We start from the raw sequence: 16,520 nt of genomic DNA, 5'->3' as shown, positions 1-16,520 counted from the left end.
CATTGTTATATCATTTTCTAACAGTGTTGTAAAGGTGTTACTTTCTTAAAGATCCACAAACCAATTAGTTCACATCATAGTAATCCATGTTACTAATCCTAATTAGCATTAACTTTTCTGAAAGGACTATGTCAATGTTAAATCCCTTTTTTGCACTTTGTCTATTAAGGTGCCTTTATTTACATTATGTAAATCTGTTTTTGACCCCTGTATCCTACTTGCAACCAGTTCAATTACTTTTCAACAATTTGAATTGTGTGCTTTTTGGCTTTCATTAAAGTTGTGTATATTTTGCATAAGCATATATATTACATTACATATTCAGACTGAGGTTTTGCCTGTACTGCTGTACCACTCAGTGTTGTTCCGACTTGTTTCGTCCCACTGAGTCTCTGCCAGTATGCGGGCGGAATATAGTGACGACTTGGGAAACCAGTGAGGTTTTTCTGGCTGCGTTGTTTCACACTGAGCCGTACTGGCAGACTGAAATGTTGCTGCCCGTGAGCTGTGAATCGACTGGTTGGTCCTCTACCAGTAAGAGAACATGTCCTGTTCACTGTGCATTTCACGAGAGCGACTCAAAAAGATCAAAAGAGAATATTCAAATTCAACAACATTTTATTTTTATTTTTCACAATCCAAAACGAGTGTTTCTGTAACCATTTTGCATTTCCACATGAAATAGAGCAATACATAATCACTTCTGGATAGGTCTTATTCAAATTTAATTTTTTCCCATTTTCGGAAAGCCTTTCGGCAAACAACAAAGTTTATACGATCACAAATGGTACAAATGGTAACCGGGGCGAAAGGGCCTTATGGGTAAATACACAGCACAACCAGGAACAGTATAGAGCAAAATGTCACAACAGGATGAACGAAAAATGCACATAATAATAGCTCAAACAATAACCGAATATAATAGAAAATAACAATATTAATAAAATAATAATAAAATAAGGACATCAGTATACAAGAGATAGAGACAACTTTACATTTATACATAGTGGCCAGAGGCAGGCACCAAGACGTGAAACATTTAAACTTGTACACACTGTATGATCTACTGCAGCTACTGTAGCTAAAACAACTCAGTGCAGAGGTGAGGGGCCCGTAAGACATTGGCCAAGTAGGGACAAGTGACAACACAATAAAGAGGCACCTTATGAAGAGAGAGCAGCTTTGCTGGTTTATGACTGGAGAGTCATTTTATTTATTAGACAGACACTATTAGAGATGTGATGATTTTCGTTGAGCGGCTGGCAGGCGGGACTTGCCTTGTGCTTGTCAGGTTTTGCAAACAGCAATGTGTGACTGCATAGCCTTGACTGATATGCGAATGACTGGCGACAAAGAACTCAGAGCACCTGAATCTTCTGACTGATACACTTGAAAAAAAGAAGTGCACCTTTCTTTTCTTTTTACAAGTTGGGGCCCATACTTTTCTAAAAAATCTTTCAAGACAAAGAGCGTCTGTACAAGGTGTCTCAACATGAACCGATTAATCACCTTTAAGTCTATGACTTCCTCAACCCAATGCTTTGATTCATTTTATGTTTGTTTTTTGCCACATTTTTCTTCTTAAAATATATACTCCTTATATGCAAATGTATGTCACAGTAATATACAATCTAAGTGCTGCAGAAGTGATGGGGACTTGTGTGTGCAGATGGTAAGAGGACGGAGGATTAAATGGTACTAGTTTTTTCAGGGGAAGTAAGAGACTTATTCTTTGCCAAAAAAAAGGAAAACACTACAGGAAGGATGTGTATTCTTTGGTCAAAGGAATGTTCCCATAATGCCACTATAAATGCTGACCAGCTCTCAAGGCAATTTACAAATACGAATAATTGAATAACGAATTTTCCTCAACGGGAAATATCCCGGTCCCCAGCTGTGAAGTTTCATTTTGACCCCTGCCTCTTTAAGCAATAGTCCATCCTTTTCAAAGGAGGGATAGGTGGGAGGTAGGCGAAGAGCAACAGTGGAATAGGTGACACAGTGAAACCACATCCTAACTGCACCTCACACAGGTGTACTGTCCGTCTTGTAAGGTGGCGACGTGAGTCATGGTTGTACGGTATGTCACAGGAAAATGCTCCCGTTCGTCCTTATTCTCGCTTCTTGTTGCGACCACCTCTGCTGCCGGATCCCTTTTTCCCTCCCTCCTTTCTAGCCTCCGCCCTGTCATCCAAAGGGTCGAGCTCCTCCGCGTACTCTGCCTCATTCTCCACCTCTTTGCTCTCCCCGCTGGTCTGGCTGCTGTGAGGGTTGCTGGGTAGAGCCAAGTAAGGGTGCTGGGGCAAAGTGGGAGAGGGGGACATGGAGGTGTTGACCGTCGCCTCCATCTGCAGTCCCGCTGCCCCGTTGGACAGAGCTCTGTACTTGAGGCGCAGCTTGTGGGGCAGGGCAGTGCCCTTGACCTCGGCTTGGAGCTCGCCGTGCGAGCCAGCGGCCGCCGCCTCCTTCTGGTGGTAGCTGCTGATGTCCGAGGAGGAGGAAGGGGACTCGTCGTCTGTGGAGCCCTCCTTATCAGAGCTGCGGGGGTCCCCGTCGCTGGATGAGGTGTCTTTAGTGCAGGAGTTCTCCTGGAAGAAACCGCCGGCTAGCGGGCCTCCCTCGTAGGTGAGCACGGGGGGGTCTTCGTGCAGTGTGTTGAGGTAGCCGTTGTGCTGTGGGAAAGAGGACTTGCCCTCCTCAGTGTTGTGGATCAGATCTGGGGCGAAGGGGTTCTGGTGGCTTTCTGCGTGCTGCAGACTTCTCTCCTGACTCTGGTAACTGTAGTGGCCGTGATGAATCTGGTGCTGTTGCTGGCCGTCGGCGTTGTAACTGGTCTGCAGCTCCTCTGCGGCCTCCGCATGAGCATTGGTGTATTCGTACTCGGGTGAGTCCATGGTTTTTGTCCTCTCTAGTTTCTCAGCCACCTCTGTGATGGTCGCCGAGCAGTCCGAGAACTTGTTTGAGGAGTGCTGTGCGGGCTGCGGCGGTCTGTTCTGCTGGTCCTCGGGCCGTTGGGTCTCCATGGGGTAACAGCCGCTGCTGGAGCGGTACAAGATGACGCTCCTCTGCGCAGAGGTGGCCGGAGGGGCCGGACTGGAGGCCTCCATGTGGCGCTGCTGCCGTTGGTGGTGCTGGTAGTCCATGGCGCTTTCGGCCAACGGCGCGCTCTGCTGATGGGGAGAAACCAGCGCGGTGTGGTTGCCGTGGTAAGCCCCGCCATTGGACGCCTCGTTGCTTTCCAGTCTGGTCATGTCCACACTTGAGGGCTCTGTCTTTATGCTGAAGCCCATGGGCTCGGGGCTGTCTCTGGAGGAGCCGTCAGACATGTCGGAGACGGAGCCCCGGGGGGAGTACTGGTGGAGCATGCCGTGGCGCTCGCCTCGACTGGACTGTTCGGTCTCCGATGAGTCCGAATTCAGCATCACCTGGGACGCACTGGAGTAGCCGCTGCTTGAGAGGTAGGCGCTGCTATTTGGGGTGCCGTTGCTGCTACTGCTGGCTGCTGCAGCAGCAGCAGCAGCTGCAGCTGCAGCTGCGCTGTTGGAGATCTGCTGACTTTTTTCCATGTAAGAGGCTGTGCTGATGAGGCCAAAGCGCAACTTGAGCTGGAGGAGCTCCGTTTTTATGCGAACATTCTCTTCGTTCAGCGCCATGACCCGGTTCTCCAGCACCATGTCATTGAGGCGGCGCTTTTCCCTTGACCGCTTGGCTGCTTCATTGTTCTTCCTCCGTTTTTCCCAATAGGAGGCATCTTTCTTCTCATCAGAAATAAACTCTCGCTTGCGACGGCAGCTCGCACTGGACTTGGAGCCTTTAGACTGCCGGCTCATCCGCGCTCCGCCTTCGGGAGTCGGGGATGGGAGGCTGCCGCTGTAGGAGGAAAAAGTGTCGACCTCCATGGCATTTTTGTTGCTGGTGGATGGGATGTGTATGTTGGGACTTTCCATTTTTTCCCAGCTAGGGGCAAGAGTGTAACAAGCAAAGGGTAAAGGGGGAAAGGGAGACTATGTAAAACTGTAGGAGTCTTCTGCTCTACTAAGTGGTTTTACCTAAGTTGTGGGATCGGTAAAAACCTAAAGATGAGTTATTTGTGCTCCTTGAAGGGGATAGCCTCATTTATTTCCGTTTTCGAGAGCAAAATGTTCAAGTGCCCATATAAGCCAAGAAGATCAAAAAGAGGTGGAACTCCACAAAGACCTTAGACATTGAACTTGTGTTTGTAACGAGGAACCTAAAAAAACGAAACCAGTTTGTGTTTCCAGGTGATCGGACGGGAGTCGTCTCAGTGGACGGGTAATTTTGAGTTATCTTCACCAGAGCCGAGACGCCAGTCAAGCTGCAACACAATTCCTCTGCGTGTCTTACAGAGGATGGAGGTCAGTCCGTGTGGTTCAGGGCTCCCCAAGGATCCAGCTGCTTTGCTGCCGTTTGCTGACCACTAACTGGGTTATGGAGGTGGGGAGAAAAAGGGAGGGGAAGAGAGGGAGAGAGAAAGTGTTAGATGAGCTGTAGAAAACCTCTGTTTGCAATTTACATGCACAATTCAGACAGGTAAGATTAGACTTATGAACTATTTAGAGTAACTGCAAAGGTTTGAGATCCATACACAATTGGTTCAACGCAAATCAACCTGTTCCAAACAAATGAATGACGTGAACCTACGATATTAGGTAATGTTTGTCTATGTCTTGTATTGGCCTCACAGACTCGAGGGGTGTCTGAGTCGCAGCGCGCTGTGTGACTGTAGCTGGGATTAAACAACCTGGATGTGCTGATGCTACTGCTTCTGCTGCAGAGCTCTTGTGTAAGACGCTGCTGTCATAGTCACATAACAGGACTGAGCCAGGATGACCTGATGCCAGCTCTGCAGAGACTGACAGATATAGAGATGAAGGAGGCAGGCAATGAATGAGGAATGTATGCATCATCACTATGACATATTGTAATTATACTTCAGGTAATTATGGTTAAGTAAGTTATTAAACAAATAACGTGATTTTACAATTGTACTCTTATATTTTATGGTCTAAAATGCACCACGAGGGACTAGATTTTGGAAGTGGTCGCAGGGGGCTAAATTGTCCGATGGGAGTGGACACACATCTGGCAGTGTGTGTCTATGTCTATAAGACCAATCTCTCAGGTTCTCAGGTCTCCCCACGTCTGAATTTACACCACTATCTGCTGAACATCCATACACACTGTCACTGGGTTTACATCAACAGGAAGCCTTGCCCACCCAACCTGTTTTTGCGTTAAAATCGGGGCTCAATGTAGCACGGGCAGATGTTATGTAATAACTAGATCTGCCCTTGTTGCTGGACGGGTTCCTCTGGTTCTAAAGCTGCGCAAAGACCTGAACAACGGTGCTCCACCGTATTTCCCAATTATTTCATCTGATGAAAAGAGCGCCAAAAAAAACACTCAAATCCCAAAGCGAGTGGAACAAAGGTACTTCAGTTAAACAAAACTTGACCTGCTTTCACTGAGCTGCAATTTATAGTTCCCAAATCCCAAACCACTTACTTCTCATCTGTGAGTCAATGCCATAACTATTTGATCTAAAGTGCATCTTCTCTAGACTGGTTAGAGCATTTATCTGCTTCCCCCACAGTCAATGACCTTTTTAAATAATCTCCCATTCAGAAAACCCACATTGAGACCTTCAAATCGCGGGAATGCTGCTTTAAGCAGTTAACCATTTATTTATCCGCTTCAGTTGTGTTGTAACTCAAGGGCGAAGCCTGCAAATGCTGTGCAAGCTACATTCTCAACTGAATTTTCCCTTCAATGCCAAAACAAGGCTGGTGTCCGCCTCCTTCTGTTCAAGAGCTGCAGTACAGATATGCCGAACACATGTGGAAAAATGTAAGGTCAGACCCACCCTCGCTCCCCAGCCTAAGACTAGCAGACAGGGGAGGGGCGATGGAGGGGGGGGACAAAGGCGTGCGTGAAGGAAGCATACGTCTGCGCTGTCCCACTGACCTAGAAACGACGCTTAGCAGTAAACACTCTGGTCTTTGACGGTGTGCCATAAAATAGGTCAGTGGGACTGAAAGGGAGGGAGGCCAGGATTGGGAAAGAGGGTATTAGAGAGCACTCTATAAATAGCGTGACAGAAAGGGGTGAAGGAGGAAGCTCATCAAGTAATTTGTTTGGTGGAAAATCAGCAGAATTAAAAAAAAAAACACAAACTTGTGTTCGTCACCGGCCTAAAAATATAATTGCTTGAAAGCACTAGAGATTTTCATGCAACAGTAATCCCTTAGAACCTTAGAACGTCTAATGCATCAGTGCCAGATGAAAAAACAATGGTGAGAGACGGCATTGACGTCAGAGCACACACCCATCGCTGCAGCCAAATCCACACGTAACAGGCTCTCTCTTAGGACTGCATGGGGAGGGGCTGCTGTTGTTGCTCGTAACGTACGTGCTCTGAATTTCTCTTGTTGCGGAGCAAAGCTCGTGTAACACACGCATATTACATCGCAGCACAAGCTACAGGTTACTGGCTGTGTCTGTGAGTGCCGCGCAATCTCCACCTTTCAGTGTCCTGTGTGCACGTTGTGTTCTGAATAAAAGACTTGAGCTGGAAAATAAAGATAAACTGCGCACGGTACATTGAGTAATTGGCTCATTTCCTAATGTATAACAGATGATTCACTGCGGTTACTGTAAGCAGTTTGTTCTCAGGGGTTTGGGCTCCGGTAAACACAAGTCCAAAGTAGTCACCAGGCACTTGCCAGGAGGAATGCCTCACCTCTGACCTCCTCTAAGGCAAGTGTGAGTAAAGCTCAAGGCATCCTCTTCCCCTCCTCCATCTTTGAAGTGATCCAACACCACACACGTGGAGGGGCCCCAGCTAAGGGCCACCATTTTGCAACATAGCTTTGTGTTGGGAAACAAAAATAGGAGACAAGAATCCAGACATTCCAGCACAAGTGAGATGTTTTTCGGAGTGCCATTTAATACTTTCCTTCAGGTAATATGGGACAAAGAAAAGCTATTTTTCTTTTTTTCATTAAAATGAAAAAAAATATTTTCAGAATCCTCAGTGTTTTGAACCTTACTTGATCAACTGGTAACACGTGACCTATATATTGATTACTAGACACTAAACTGTATTTCTCATGTGTCTCCTCAGCCAGATACAGGTCTGACCTACATTCACAGAGCTGGGACGCTCTCTGAAACCAGACTACCAGCTGGCAGGCAGAGGACCAACAGCACACCCGAACTCTGACTGCCTTTCTCCAGACAAGAGTTTTCCATTTACATTGCATCACGTCCTGGATGTTCACGTTCTAATTTCTCAACAAAGTGAAGCAGAGTCTCAGGACGCGAGCTTCCTGTGCCAGACAAAAAAAAGAGGATTATTTGGTTGAAGAATTTACTTCTAGCTTTCATGTTATGTTATCTTTTTCTTGGGAAGGGGAAAGTTAAAAATAACTCGTAGCCGCCCAGCAGCTGTGTTACGTCAACGCTGAAAGAATTTCTAAAATATCTATCTGTTTCAACGACAGGGACGGAGTGTTAATTTTAGGTGTGACTGAGGGGAAGAAAGAGCCGGGTGTGAACGGGAATCAATTACAGGCCTCATGTCCCGCGAGAGAGAGAGCTGCTGTTTATTGCTTCTCCCTGCTGTGTGCTGGTTATGTCATACCCCCCCAAAGCCCAGCTCTGTGCTTGGCTTAACACACCTCATGAGTAAAAAAAAAAAAAAAGGAGGAAATCACAGCGTGACTCGCTTTGAATCAAAATCAGACATTTTGTCTCTCCTTTGAACTTGCAAATCTGCTAGTTATGTGAAATGCTTTGAATATTTGGGGAAAGGGGATTTTTTTTTAGATAAACACGCATAAAACAAAACATTTTAAGAAAGCATGCATATATTACTGTTGCAATTAGGTTTTTACCCATGTAGTATTTCTGTGATACACTTAGAAATTGTGTAACCTGTGAATAACCTTGATAATCTATCCTGAAAACCCCATTAATGTTAGACGTATTTTAAACCAATATCTTTAAAAATATCGTGTAACCTCTCTGGCGTGAGTTTTGGTTTATATATAATGAAATGGTGGCACGAGCAGTGCCCTTTTGTACGGAATAGCAGCCTAAAAGAAGCCCCGCTTTAGCTCATCCACGCAGATCCTCGCATCGGGCGTCCACCCCAAAAAGAGGAAGGAATAACAGCAGCCACGGTGATCCAGTGACCTACATATGAGCTCCATACACATACAAACAGCCCCGTGCCACGTGTAGGAGCTAATAAAGCTAGTGCCTTGTGTGTCTGTATCAACCAGACAACACAGAGCGACGTCAGCCCCATTCCCTGGAAAACACCCCCATGCGGGGAATAACCTCGCCTTGACATTGAACACATAACGTGGGACGTGGCCCAACCACGTTTTCGGTTCCGTTTTTTTTCTTCTTTAAATACCACTTGAAAAAAAAAAAACAATCGTAAAAAAACGCAACAAAGTGCCATATTAGCCCCGCAGTTTGCTGACCCCCCCCCCCCCCGCCAAAAAAAGCAGACGTCTCAAAGTCACGGGCGAGCGGAGGATCCGACCGGCGCCATGTGAACAATAACCGGCCGTAAGCATCACGTCCTCGACGCACCGCCGAAACACGTTCAAATACGACCCCGCCGAGCAAAGAGCAAACACACGAGACAAAGAGACAAAGACAAAAAGCCTTCCGCTCAGCCCTAACATACCTTTCCATGTCCTGGAGCGGCGGGGAGGAGAAAAAAATCCTGCTTCCCCCAAACACAAAAGCTCTCTCCCGTTTTTTTTCTCCCTCCTTTCGTTTGCGCCTGTAGCAACAACAAAAAAAACCTCCCCCGGAAAAACAAAGTTTCCGTGTAGTTGTCGCGCGGTCGGGGGGCGCAGTGGCGCTGGAGTCACTGGGGCTGCTGGTGTCTCCTGGCTGGAGCTGCCTGTGCGTGGTGTGTGCTGCCGGACACTTTGCTCCAGTTTCTCTCCGGCTCCCTCGCTGGAGAGATGTGTGTTAGTAGGTCAGCGGTTGCATAACAGCTCTTAGGCTGCCTCGTCACGTTCTTGTCCTCTCTCTCTCTCTCTCTCTCTCTCTCCCTCTCTCTCTCCCTCTCGCTCTCTCTCCCTCCCCCCTCTCTCTCTCCCTCTCTCTATCTCTCATTTTTCCATCTCCGTCTCCTCCGCGAAGAAACATGATCTCTTTCGAGGGAGTTTATAACATGCACCATGAAAGCGTTTTGGGTATCAGGAGAGGTCCAATAATAGAATGCAGCAGCATGTCCTTTGAGTCTGGGGTCACTGTTGTCTCTGCCCTTACGATATTGCATCCTGGGGATGATTTGTATTTGTATGTATATTTCTTTCAGTACAACTGTGGACCTTCAACAGTTAGGAACTGTTCAATATTCTGTGTAAAATATATTGTTTTGTTTTTTAAAAAGCTGTGAAACTTAAAGCCGTGATAGATTTGAACGTTAACCCAGTTGTCGTTGCTGTGGACGACAGTTTATCTCTTTGTTCACACTTTAAGCTCATCAGGTTATTGTTAAACATTGACAATAATATGATATATTTTGGTGTTAGAACTAAAATACCACATTCATCAAGTGATTCATTTGCCATGTTCTGTAATATAATGTTAGCATGATTAAAATGTAAATAATAATAAACATTGGGCCTTCATCATGCTGGTGTTAACAATTTCCTTTTTTAGCATTAAAAATTGTACTCCGATATTATGCGGATAAAATTCAATATAACTGGAAAATAAACACCCTGACTTATATAATATAACATTAATCACTTGATCAATGTTACTTTTTACTCTCATCCTTCCATCTTTTGAGCATTTTGTTTATCTTGACAGAAAATGGACGTGTGTTATGTGCTTTGAGCTTTTCTATCATCCCGTCGAGCTAGTTGTCCTCAACTCCACTAGATTCTATTACGTCAGCCCTGTTTGGTATCAGACACGCATTCCCTTCCAACCAACCTTTTCACTCACATCCCTTCCCCCTGCTTTGTCTCAAACCAAACACATGAACCCATTCACCACACACACGCACGCACACACACAGACACACACACACACACACACCACCACCACCACCAGCACCATTAGGGGGAAATGGTGGCCTTGAACTTGTCGAGCTCCTCCCCCACCAGTCCTCTGTTTTAACCCCCAACCCCCAACATATTCCTCATCTGCCTCTGCATGCAGGCATTCCCTTGGCAACTGTGGTGTGTTGGTGCCTGCCTAGCAACCAGAAGGCTCTCACTCCTTACGATATAGCTTGTGGATTGGGGGTTTGCAGCCTGGGCTTCATGAAGCTTGATTGCAGACAAAAGATCTCACGTGTATCTTGTGTTTTTGTGGTCCAGGCCTTCACATGAGGTCACTTCAGCTGTGTTACCATTTTAACTTGACATTTATGCATTCAATTTATCTGTATATGCCACCTAAATGTGATTTTCAAGCTCCACCTTTATTCTTGCATTGTGCATTTGATGTGATAAACGGTATTTTGAATAAAACAGTGCTGTATTTTTCAACAGTGAATAACAACTAGCTTGTTATGCAGAATGTGGTATAAGAGCAAGCACGATGGGGGAGCCGACCTCTAGTAACACTGCTGTGAATGAATGAATGAATCAGTGATCCATGCTGATGAAGATACTTGGCGCCACCTCATGGTGATAAAAGACGGGGGATACTGAAAATGTAAATGTTACTTCAACACAAATGACAGCATTCAGTCACGTTAATCCTATTACCAACCAAAGATTTGTAATTCTGCTTGTGTATTTCTGCTTTCTGCCTCCTGCTGCTTTCAGATGGCCTTTTTACAGAAGCTCGCCTGATGTCTATCTGCAGATTTGAACTCTTTCCAGGTGTTACGGTATTCTGAACCTGTACCCTTCACTTTCATGTGGGCCAATCAGTCTCCACTGCAGCTGCTTCTTTGCTAAAAATAGCTTCCATACTGCTGACGTGATAGATGACTCATGCAGAGTCTCACTCCGTCCCCTGCATCCAAACACCACCGGCTGGCATCGTCCTCTCATTCCGGTGACCTTACCTCAGTGAGACAAGGACAGGCATCTTTTTTAAAGCATTCATTGATGTCATTCAAAAGAATAAAGCTGAGAAAAATGGGAATTTGTGTCATATTCCAACTCTTACGCAGTGCATCTCGTCACTCCAGTGACCTGCAATTTCTCTCTATCCCCCCAGCTGGATTCACTCATTTCTGTTACCTGGGATGCAATGAAAAATGCAGTTACTTTTCTTTAAAAAAAGCTTAAAACTCTTAATATATGTGTGGCCTTTAGAGCAGATACAAAACATTGATCTATGTAAGTTATTAACAAGGATTTTATTTTAGTGTTTGGTACATAGATTTTATAGTCACAATCTGGACAGAGATTACTGCTCTGCCTTGACAAAACCAAATCTGTCATTGTTTGCTTAAAATACTATTTTAAGTACAGTTCATGTTTTATATTAGAATTATGCATAACAATAAAACAAACATGTCATGTCATAAGATAAGTCAGACACAAATTCATGAATCAATTTAAAGATCACAAAAAAAAAAAATGTTTCAAAAGTAATTTTGCTTCTTTTACGGTACATCACGCACTATTGATACACATCGTGTGACAAATTGTAACCGTGTGCTGTGTGTTGTTTCTGCACGTTCAGTTTCTGGGCATTCAGTCAAGTATTCAGAAATGTACTGCGGTCTTTGAATCACAGAACAATCAACATGACCATGTGGTGAACACAGAAACCCCTTAAACCTTTGCATTCATTAACATAATCTCATTTAAAAAACAACAGGCTCCCAAATTATCCCAGTGAAACAGGTGTAGGAATGATGGTTTGCCAGACAACATGAAGGCCACATTAAGTCTGTATCGTCGGCTTCTGAAGGCGTAGCGAATAAAGTTTCTCAGGCTTTAACCGATTTGGAGAGCAGCTGTTGAGAGAAGAGCCTCTTGAGCTGGGCCACTTCCTGCGACAAACAGCTGACCTGAGACCTGAGACTGACATCTTCTGTTGAATCCCCGGATGAGTCCCTGGAGTTCTGCAGAGAGGAGGCGTTATACGGTGCAGACGACGGACCGGGACACTGCTGCCCCGGTCCACCACAGGCCTCCTCCCTGTACCCAGAATTGTGACCTTCAGTCAGATTGTCCCATGCCGACTGCTGGTTGTTCCTCACCTGGATGTTAGGCCACACCGTGGCTACAGGGGGTCCACCGTGTCTGGTGTCAGAGGATGGAGACATCTCCCCTCCGTCGCTGCAACCAGCAGGCCCTTTGAAGCGGAGCTTAAGCGGCAGGCTCCTCAAACCCTCCGGTGAGTCCAGTCTGCTTACATACGGACTCCTGTGGACCTCCATGGGACAGCTGTGGGAGTCGAAGCCTTGTTGATCCTCCCTCGGCTCCCTCAGAGGAGGTCCACTACGCTCACATGTGGCGTCATCGAAAAACACAGGGCTGCCCCCTTCTGAGCCCCACAAGGTGGACACACCGGACTCTTCGGATACACTGTTAGCTGAAAGAAGTCCAGCTCCCCTCGGTCCATAAATAGCCCCCTGCTGTGGAGGGTGAGGGTGGACGAGGTGGGTACTGGGCGGGTTGTTAGGGTATGGGAACCCGTCAGCATGAGGTTGGTAGAAATGGGTCAGTCTTGGTGCTGGTTGAGCACAGAGGGCTTCAGACAGTGTGGAAACATCAGAGGAGTCTTTGACCAGACCGAAGCGAAACTTCAGCGCCAGCAGCTCGGCTCTCAGGCGGCCGTTCTCCTCCAGCAGGCCCATGACTCGCCTCTCCAGCACCGTGTCATTGGCTCGCCTCTTCTCCCTGGACCGCTTGGCTGACTCATTGTTTTTTTTCCTCTTGTCCCAATACCCATCGTCTTTCTTCTCCGCAGGGATCAACTCTCGTTTGCGACGCGCGTTGTTGCCGTTGTCTTCATCGCAGCTGCTCCCGGCCTTCGCTTCAGTGTTGGAAAGGAGCTCCTTGTGTTTGAGGTTAAAGGTATGACTCAGTAAGGTTTGGGCCAGCTGGCTTGTGGAAGTCGGGATGGACGCTGTCCCATCAGTTAAGGACACAGCCCTTCCCAGAGGCCTGGAAGCCAGTCCCTCCACAGTCGGCAATGAGGGAAGTGACAGGTCCCGGAGGAGGCTTCCCACAGTCTGACCCGTCATGTTCAGTCACTGATTGACACTAGGGGGAGTTGTGAGTGTGTGAGCAACTTGATGGTTGGTAGTTAGGGTGAAGAGTGCGGTAATGGCACCCCCTAGCGGTAAAATATGTTCAGTAAATCGATGTCAGTTGAAAAATGTTTAAACAATGAAAATCAAATACAAAATCAAACACACACTTTACCGGGTGATAAAAATTCATTGATGTACATAAAATAATAATGGTCTTATTTTGGTCATTTTATCTTCGTTGTGATTGTAACATTACAAACCAGTTACCATTTGAAAAATTATTAAATTTGTAAAAATTATTTATTATTTATTAAGGCTATGATAGTAATTTCTCCGAATATTTGCTACATATAACCGTATGCCATTCAAGGTGACAGATGAGCCCTAAATTATCACGCTAACAATTCATTATAATTAAATTACCACGCATAATAAACAACACATATTACTTGAGTGATAAAATAAAGTAGATCTTACCTACAAAACCATCTCCAGAAACTTGTGATGAAAGTGTCCTCATTGAACGAAAGGAGGAGCTGCATGCGGAGCTTCACTAATCGCTTGAATCGTTCTGCTCCTCCACAGTTTTTTCTCGTTTAGGGTCGGATCCAGATCCCTGCATGACCCACCCCCAATCCTCCACCCCCCACCCACCTCTTCCTGAGGCTGAGTCCGACCAGCGGGGACACGCTGCAGAGTAAACAACAACAAAGCGGCACAGTAACCGATCCTGAGGGGTCCTTCTGCCTGATGACTTTAGTACAAAAGGCATCATCCGGTCAGTCCAGGGGTGAAATACGGAAAATAAAAAAGAGCAACTACGCAAACTATAAAGTAGTAAATCAACAACGTTAGCTTTAGTATGATACAAAAACTAACAAGCAGGACACGTGACTGACGCAAAACAGGCTGGCGCTGCTCTTTTATCTTCCGGTATACGTGCGATGTGTCAGATAACCGGGCACCACGTGGCCTCTGGAGTTTAAACTCGTCCCCTCGTGGTTGGGTTTACGTCAGTTCGCCTTCAACACATTTCTATATATTGTGGCTGATTAAGAGATCACGTTTAGCCAGCTCTTAGGCAATATGAGCATAGTTTAATTTACAAGCACCCATAGTTTAATTTACAAATACTGATCAACACCTTTAGTTTGAGCTAAAAACACATCACTTAAATTAAAAACACCCATAGTTTCATTTTCATTTAAAAACAAGCCCTCGGTCTCATTTACAAACGCCCTTAGTTTCATTAAAAAAACTCCCATAGTTTACATTACATTCAGGCTAGGAGCAGTTGTAAATGCTAACAGCATCATGCTAACATCACCAGATACTCACAACCTGATTTAACTACACTGTTATTACCATAAATGGTGTTCACATGCCAACCGTCTAATTAACAGCTGCGTTTTTAAGGAATAACTCAATCAGACGAGATGATTCACGAGTAAAGATCTGTGTGGCGGTTTCCACCATCGCTGAGTGTGGGAGTTTCTTTCAAGTCAACATCTTCATTTGTCGTCATTACGTTATACTCCTAACATAAAACCATGTATTTCTTGGAATTTGATATGCATTCAAATGTATTCATTATCCAGTAAACACCTCGTTCACTAACAGGCCTCTGGAGTTTTGCGTTTCCGTATTCAATGACCTCCGCCGGTAAAACAGTTGCTTTAAAAGCAGCCAAGGTAGCTTGATCTGTCCTCATTTGCTCTAAGCGGGTTCAAGGTAAGTTTGCACAGAAAAATGAGCTGTGTGCATGCATCGTTTGTTTCTCTACAAACAAGTCATTTGAATTCCAGTTGATAGAGGGAATGGAAAACAGCGCTGTTACGCAACACTCAGAGAGTGCATGTGAGGACTGTGCTTTGCTAGAAGTTCAGCTGGGGTGAGGTTGCTCAGAAAAAAGGAACATGAGTTCCATGAGGGATCTGCTGCAACGGGATACTTCAGTTTCTCCAAAACAAGGCACAAGTCAACTTCTCATTGGTTAATTAAATATGCAGATCCTCTCTGAATGATGGATATGGATGTTGACCTGTTTCGATGACCTCGGGAGAACAGTTTCAAAATGTTGCTTCACTGCTCTGACACGCAGTGGTGCAGTGACACTCACAGAAGAGCTTGAGGTGAAATTCTAGGAAAAGACAACTCTACCGACGTGCCAACAAATTAGATTAAATGAAACATTTTGATTTCATTTCCTGCCTCCTGTCATAAGGGTTACCTCTCTTTTAGGAAAGTATTTTCCCAGAAATTCTAGCAGTTGCCTGCACAGAGTTACACTTCAAATCCATCATAAAAAGTCCTGTTTGACACCAACCAAAAATATTACTATTATTTCACAAATGCTTTAATTGTGTTCTATTCAAAATCAACTGGGAATGTTATAACAATCCACTAATCTTACAGGTACTGTGTGTTTCTAGCTTTTTACTCACAGGTTTGACTTGACTCCCCGTTGAACATCAACCCAGACCCTGAGAGATTAATACTGCCCACATGCACTGAAGTCTGATGATGTAACTGTTATCAATGTCCACAGCGGTGGACAAATGCTGGTCCAATCTGTATCTTGGATTATCTAACTGCAATATTGTGTACAATTTGAAAGCCTCAATGTGTGTGTAGGTGTGCTTATGTGTGAGTTTGAACCTTCAACACTGAGGTGGGGAGTAGTTGACCTCCAGTGCTTCAAAAAGACATGAAGGGGGGGGGGCTTACCTCTGTTACACCACAATTAAATAGATTGATTATTGCTGTAAAATTCAAATCTCCATGGTCATTACCAACAATCGTGAGGTACAGAAGGCCTCTTCAACAATATACACACGTTTGACTTCATGCTGTAGAAGCAGGAACAGCAGTCTTTTTTTATGTGTATGACACACTTTTTCCCCTTAAAGGAGCTTACTGGGTGCTGTAAACACGCTGCGACGTGACAAGCGTTCAATGGTTCCGGTATTTCCCTAATCATCGTGGTTGTGATTTTCACAGAAATGTGTCAACAAAGGCAGGGAAGAAGAACTCTGTAAGATGTCAAACGTTTATTTAAAAAAATGTTTACGATGAGAAAACTGAATATAATGCAAAATGTAAAGTTAACCGTAGCCTTGTGTTCTTATATTATATTTCCTTTGCAAAAGTAATCCATTCCAAGGCAGAAACAGGGCAAATAAACAAATGTGTGTTTTTTTAATTTATTTAATTGAAACATTATATGATACTTTGTGCAATCCTCACAAAGTTTGTGGGTCAAGACTTGATTAAAACAGTGTTACCTTTGAGG

General features: G+C 45.0%; 2 protein-coding genes across 3 annotated transcripts; both read right to left on the bottom strand.

Annotated features, from left to right (window-relative positions):
• Positions 1 to 600: 600 nt before the first annotated feature.
• nfil3-5 (nuclear factor, interleukin 3 regulated, member 5) lies at positions 601 to 9,104 on the bottom strand. The gene is made up of 2 exons (XM_037471586.2): positions 8,723 to 9,104; positions 601 to 4,442 (listed from the first exon to the last, which is right to left on the bottom strand). Exon 2 carries the CDS (start codon positions 3,945 to 3,947, stop codon positions 2,112 to 2,114), a length of 1,836 nt encoding a protein of 611 aa, XP_037327483.2. The 5' UTR covers positions 3,948 to 4,442; positions 8,723 to 9,104; the 3' UTR covers positions 601 to 2,111.
• Positions 9,105 to 11,371: 2,267 nt separating this feature from the next.
• Positions 11,372 to 13,465, bottom strand: LOC119217731 (NFIL3 like protein-like). Of its 2 annotated transcripts, XM_037471612.2 has the most exons (2): positions 12,230 to 13,465; positions 11,372 to 12,091 (listed from the first exon to the last, which is right to left on the bottom strand). In XM_037471612.2, exons 1-2 carry the CDS (start codon positions 13,217 to 13,219, stop codon positions 11,957 to 11,959), a joined length of 1,125 nt encoding a protein of 374 aa, XP_037327509.2. In that variant the 5' UTR covers positions 13,220 to 13,465; the 3' UTR covers positions 11,372 to 11,956. The 2 variants fall into 2 exon arrangements, with proteins under 2 accessions (XP_037327509.2, XP_037327508.2); XM_037471611.2 differs by having other exon boundaries at positions 11,372 to 13,465.
• Positions 13,466 to 16,520: the final 3,055 nt, after the last annotated feature.

This window comes from Pungitius pungitius, chromosome 9, assembly GCF_949316345.1.
Source record: "Pungitius pungitius chromosome 9, fPunPun2.1, whole genome shotgun sequence".
In the NCBI taxonomy this organism is placed as follows: domain Eukaryota; kingdom Metazoa; phylum Chordata; class Actinopteri; order Perciformes; family Gasterosteidae; genus Pungitius; species Pungitius pungitius.
This window is presented reverse-complemented; position numbering and strand designations above follow the sequence as displayed.

Excerpts from the sequence above, each read along its gene's own strand:
- nfil3-5 (XM_037471586.2), bottom strand. The coding sequence starts at position 3,947 with ATGGAAAGTCCCAACATACACATCCCATCCACCAGCAACAAAAATGCC.
- LOC119217731 (XM_037471611.2), bottom strand. The coding sequence starts at position 13,219 with ATGACGGGTCAGACTGTGGGAAGCCTCCTCCGGGACCTGTCACTTCCC.